This window comes from Cariama cristata, unplaced genomic scaffold, assembly GCF_000690535.1.
Source record: "Cariama cristata isolate BGI_N322 unplaced genomic scaffold, ASM69053v1 scaffold32111, whole genome shotgun sequence".
NCBI lineage: Eukaryota > Metazoa > Chordata > Aves > Cariamiformes > Cariamidae > Cariama > Cariama cristata.
In genome coordinates this window covers 788-6,690 of record NW_009598045.1, presented here as the reverse complement: position 1 = coordinate 6,690, position 5,903 = coordinate 788, and the positions used below count along the sequence as shown (strand labels likewise).

At 35.9% G+C, this 5,903-nt stretch overlaps 1 protein-coding gene across 1 annotated transcript; it reads right to left on the bottom strand.

Annotated features, from left to right (window-relative positions):
- Positions 1-3,242: 3,242 nt before the first annotated feature.
- TAMM41 (TAM41, mitochondrial translocator assembly and maintenance protein, homolog (S. cerevisiae)) lies at positions 3,243-5,275 on the bottom strand (the record flags this gene model as incomplete). The annotated part of the gene is made up of 2 exons (XM_009709145.1): positions 3,243-3,341; positions 5,096-5,275. Coding segments are annotated over 2 exons (279 nt in total), but the record flags the coding sequence as incomplete, so codon positions are not given.
- Positions 5,276-5,903: the final 628 nt, after the last annotated feature.

Here is a 5,903-nt window from a genome sequence, read left to right as displayed (position 1 = left end):
TGAGCCCTGAGGAACACTGCTAGTGACCAGCCCAATCATGAGGATAAGCTAATATTTAAAATCTCATCACCTAATTCACTTATATGTACTTTCATAACTTGCTGCTACAGGGAAACTCCAAGGAAAGACAGAAGAGAGAAGTCTGTGGCACCCCAAGCAGTCACCCAAACTGCTCATACCTTAGGCTAGCCCTGGAAATAGCAGCAAGTTATGCACATGTTTTAAGAACACCACAGTTACAGCCTTTTAAAACATGAAACTCAGCAGAGATGCTATTCCTCCTCAAGGAAGAGTATGGACTTGCTTTAGTGAAGTAAAAGGAATAATCTCCTCCTTTGCTAAAAATACTCCGTAAAATAAACCAGAATTTTTTTCAAAGGGAAATAATATGCTAGGGTTCAAAATTTAAATGCCTGAAACACTGTAGTGATACCATTTATGAACAAATTTTAAACACTTCAGATAGCTAGAAATCTCCCACGAAGACAGAGTGCAGTAGTTATCATTCTGGTATGACAAGGCTGAATGTTGATTCTTGGGGTAAATCTGAAAGACCACCAAAGTTAAGGAAGGGTTTTTCACAGCACAGAGAACTTATGATCGGAATTATTCACTGTACTATATAACATAAGGGGGAAAGAAGAAGCCATTTTATTCTGGTTTTACATTATACAGAGAATTCAGTTAACTAACAGTATAGACTTAAAAATTATTAAATATTTTAAATGAGACATACATTCAGTTTTATAAGCAAGCATGACCCTCGGCCATCACAACAGTTTAAAGAGGCAATGTACTACCTTCACTGCTAGGAAATTCATACACAAGAAACTGCAGCCATGTGTAAACAAAGATACTTACAGACAAACAAAATACACAAAGAAAACCTCATTACAGAATGAAAGGTGTCAAAAGCACTATTCTAGTTTGCCATTTAGCCACATCCACACTCTGCTAACTATCACGATAAGAGGATTTTTCCATTCTCTTTCAAAAAATGTTTTTACAGATTTGGACAATGGGAAAATTCTGTAAACAAACATGCGCTCTGTCACTCATTCATGGTAATTTTTATAATATAAAAAGCTTAAACCTCCCAAGACCTCTAAAAGTACAAGATATTTCTATACACTATCCATACCCCTCTCTCTCTCACCTCACTTCAATTTATTAAACACTTCCTTCTCTTAATAGTTCCTCCAGGAAATACAGCTGCTTACACTAAAGTAACTACTTACTCTATGTTTAACAAAAATTCAGTAACATTTTAGATGCTTTTTAAAATCTTCTTCCTCTGAAAATGAATTATGCATCACTTGTGCTTACTTATTTTACTTTTAGGTACAGCAGGGTTTTTTTTATTTTTCCAGGAAACCTGTTAGTTATGGAGAAATTACAACTGAGTTTATTTAATTTTTCAATACAGCTACATGGGAATTTAGCTAATCAGCATTATAAGTTTCATGTAGAATGAAAAGCCAATAAACTTTTAACACAAACAAAGAAGCCTGGGAAGAAAAGTTAGTATTTCTAAGTGGCAATTCCGAACTCCATCTATTCTGCCAAACATTCTGGAACAATTACTTAGTCAAGACAACCAGTTTACAACAGAAACAAAACCTTGAAAATCAAGCCAGAGCAAATGTTTTAGCTCATGTGCTAGAATAGCTTGGATAGTTTTCACTCATAGAATGACAGTTTTGTAACGGAACACCAGAAAGGCGCTGAGCTCTTTCTCCTCTATATGACAGCGAGGAGAAAATTCCCAAACTGTTAAACAATATTAATCTGGCTTCAGTCGACTGTGTCTAGAACTGGCACAAACGGCAAATGGTGTGTAAGAGATTATAGTGCATAAGAAAACAAACCTAACCCTGTGTCCCTTCCAAAAAAGGCTTATTGTACATTTTTAAGGAGGTAAAAAAAGCTTTCTATCACTACCACTTACAACATATATATCAAAACATCAAATCAGTTGTGAAGCCAGAACCAGCAGACACTTGAAACCCATACAACACATCTAAACAAATTATTTGGTCATTTTTGGTGAACATAGTATAACATTCAAAATCCCGGTTAATAATTTTATAGATCCTACAGGAAGAGACAGTTTAAACATTCACCAAGTAATCTTTTGGTCAAATTCTAGTTCAAGTCCTGCAGTCTTTACTCAATGCAAATTCCTGTGAGCTTTATGAAAATAATTTGGACCAATTTCTTCTTTTATCTATTAAACAAATATGTGTGAAGATACCTCTGCTGTCTTGTTAGCAACTGAACAAAATACCAAATTCTGCCTCCCTGTGCAATATGTACTCCTACCGAATTCAATCAAAACATACAAAACACAATTTATGTGTACCAAGAAGATGAAAAAAATCCTAAAATAAAGCAAAGCAGCAGCAAATGCAGTTACAGTGAAAATAAATATACACTATTCATTGTTAATTTGAAATTCATTCTTCCTTCAGTTAATTTTCTCAATGTATTAAGTTTCATTCTTTATAAACATAACAGCTGTTCTAACCTGTGTCCTGCTATAGTATGTCTCCGAGATGGAGAAAAGTCAGTAGTGCTGAGTCAATCTATTCAAATTTTCACCCCAAATTTTTAGTTAAAAGCATAATTAACTTCTCTTCTAAGACTTGAACAGCGCTCTCCTCTTCTTTCCCTCCTCTCCCCTCTCAAGAAATATTAACTTAGCACTGCTGCCATCTGCTGAAAGCACACCGAGTCAGGCACTCACGGGAAAGCAAAGACCTTGTATTTTTTAGCGACACAAACATGGAGGAGAAAAATCAACATGATTAACACATGGTTCGGTCAGTTATAGATACTTTAACAATACAATGAACTAGACATTAACTGCACAGCAAAGCAGCTTTCATCTTTAAAGATTTCTATTATTTAACTGCGTTAAATTTTGGTGACTCCTATAATTTAACATTAAAGGGACTCTGAGTTAATATAGCCCAGTTATCCAAGATTTGCAACAGGCAGGAAATTGTGAGTAATACACTTACCTTTAGGTTTTGTTCCACATGACACAGAATATCATTAAGGACCACATTTCACTTCCTTTCTGAGAGATTATCCTTCTAGGGCTAGACCCCTAAATCAGAGCATACTATTTGTTCAGTACTGGCACATAGATCCTTAACAGTTAAAGTTAAAACTACAACTGATAATTTTCTAGCCCTGTAATTTCCTGCATATCAAGACAGATAGCTCAACAGACTAACAGTTACCGGTTTTTGTAGGCGTCCAGCGACATAGAGGGTTTTCCAGTGAAGTAAATCGTCAATCAGGGTATCAGTGCTAATCACACCATATTTTATCATCTGGAAAAAAGCAAAATAAAGGCTTTTGAAAAAAAAAAACACATATACTTGCACCATTTTCACTACCTGAAACTTACTTCTTACTTACTATAACTGCCATTAATTCTAAGGAACACACACCTCCAATAAAAAACCGGATCCATAGCAGTAAAACATTTTAACAAGAAGTTAAAAAAAAATTTCTATTTACATGCAAACTTCTGGGGAAAAAAAGGAAGTGGAATGCATGGAACTCTTTAAGAACCTTTCTAGAATCAAAGTTATAATAAAGTCACCCCAGGATCAATCACTAAAGCAAAAGACTTTAAATCCCACAGAAACCTAGTTCAGACAGACATTGACACTGAAGAGATCTGAACATTGAAATACAGCAGTTCATAAAAAGATTTTGGAAAGGTTACAATCAGTTTTGTACCAGCCAAACATTACAACAGTTGGAATAATCCACAGTACCCATTATGATATTGAAAGAAATAGTTTGTCAGAGACCTAAAATAAACAAAACCCCTAGACATTTATGTGTACCGTTATTGGGAGATGGGGTGCGCATCACGGAGATTTTTCTTTTGCTCTTTGACGTTAGAAACAAATTGTGACTTTGTAGCTCATTTAACATAACTCAAAAAAAAGATGAACTTTCAACAGTTTGTTACCAATTTGCACTTCCCGAGTTTCCAAAGATTATCACCACAGCAAGGCAGCCAACTCCAGAATTTCTGGATAACAAAGGACCATAGATTGTGATATGACTGAGTCATTACAGCATGAGATAAGGGCATAAAGAGCCAAGAAGAACAGAATTTTATAGCAAAGATCATTGGTCCTTAAAATAAAATCCAAAGCCCCTTTCTACATAAAGTGAACAAGGTTTAAACCCTAAATTTTTGCCTCATACATATGCCTTTAAACAAAATAGCAAGTACGTAACAGCCTATTTTATCTACCTTTCCAACTTTCTATGAAAAATTCTGATATATACCCAACATTATTGCAACCATGCATGCTCTGAGAAACTTCAGTTAGGTATATATTGCTCACGTGTCATTTTTCCATGACTGTCCTTCATTTCATTTCCCATCTTTTAAGAAAGAACTTGCTTTCCCTATGTACAGTTTGTTACCATATGGCAAAAGTTACTCAAAATCAAGACCAAGACAGACAGATACAATGTTTCCCTCCCCTGACTCCTATCAGCACTCCTCCTTGCCAAACACAAACTCCACAGACGCAGGAGTAGGACTTGCTGGACAGGTACTACTTACCTAGAATTATTAATTATACCCAAGCTTCACAGGTCAGGATGTTAGCCACTAAACATACAGGTGTCAGTTCCAACTTGCTAAGTTAAATATTTGCATTTCATGTCAAACAAACAGCGAGAATCCACTTTGCAATTACTACATGGTGAACTGCTAAAATTAAGGCCCTGTTTCCCCATGATACACTTTACAACCACCAAAACCGGCAGACAGCAAGTAATAAGGAATATAAATCCAGTTTCTGAAGTGCTTTAGTTGTTCATTCCAAACATTGCTCGCACTTTTAAAGTGCGAGAGCAGCTGCTTTGTTTGCTTTTTAATTAATACGCTGTTTGTGAAACAGTTTTGAGACAGAAATATTGAAGATACCATGAGTTAAGAATCAGTTACAATCTACAAGATTTGCTTCCTGCACAGAAATCTACTTTAAGCTAAACATTTCAATACTTCACACACAAACATTTGACTTAATTTACTCAAACTTCTTGTACTTACCCTACCATTACATGGTACTAAAGTATTGTAGTAAATCCCTGCTCCATAGCTCTGGATACTACTTATCTGTTTCGGCCCAAAAACTTTTAGGAAGGAATAATGACTCCTGTTCTTTAACAAGTTCATCATATGCCAGGTCACAGAATCATCAACAGCAAACACAAAGTCCAGCATATTCTCCTGTGGATAAGAAGAAAATTGTTGAGGTTTGTATGTTGGGAAGCAATCAATCTTAATCATAGTAATCCAAGATACACATAGTATTGAACTTCCAGTTAATCATTTTCACACGAGTTTGAAAAAATAAATCCAAAACACAAGCATTAATGTCAGATACAGTTTAAAAGTTCTGATGAAGCTGTATGTTTTCTAGTCAGTCTACCACAGATGGTCCAAAATTTTCCTGTCCTCCTGGTTAAGTGACCAATCTTCAACCCTCCAAAACAGGGGAGCATGTGATAAGATCTCCATCATCCTAGTTCAGTCCAAGAGCTTAACCTGCTAATGAACAGGACTTTTGCTAATACACAAGGCCACAAATTGGGAGATGTGGGCAGATAAAGGCATCTAAGAGCTGGCAGCAAGAAACTGCACTTCTAGCGTATTCGCTTGCTTTTGTCAACAAAACAATCCAAAAACCAAATACTTGTAATGGGCCATGCGTGCACTGCTCTTCTGAAGAAACCAGTCCACACATTGCCTGCACAAACAAGTCGAAAGTTTACAGCTCAAACCTAAAACAAACTAATATTTGGAGTGATATTGCTTCAAATTCATTAGGCCTGCCTCTCCTTATGGCTCACTAATT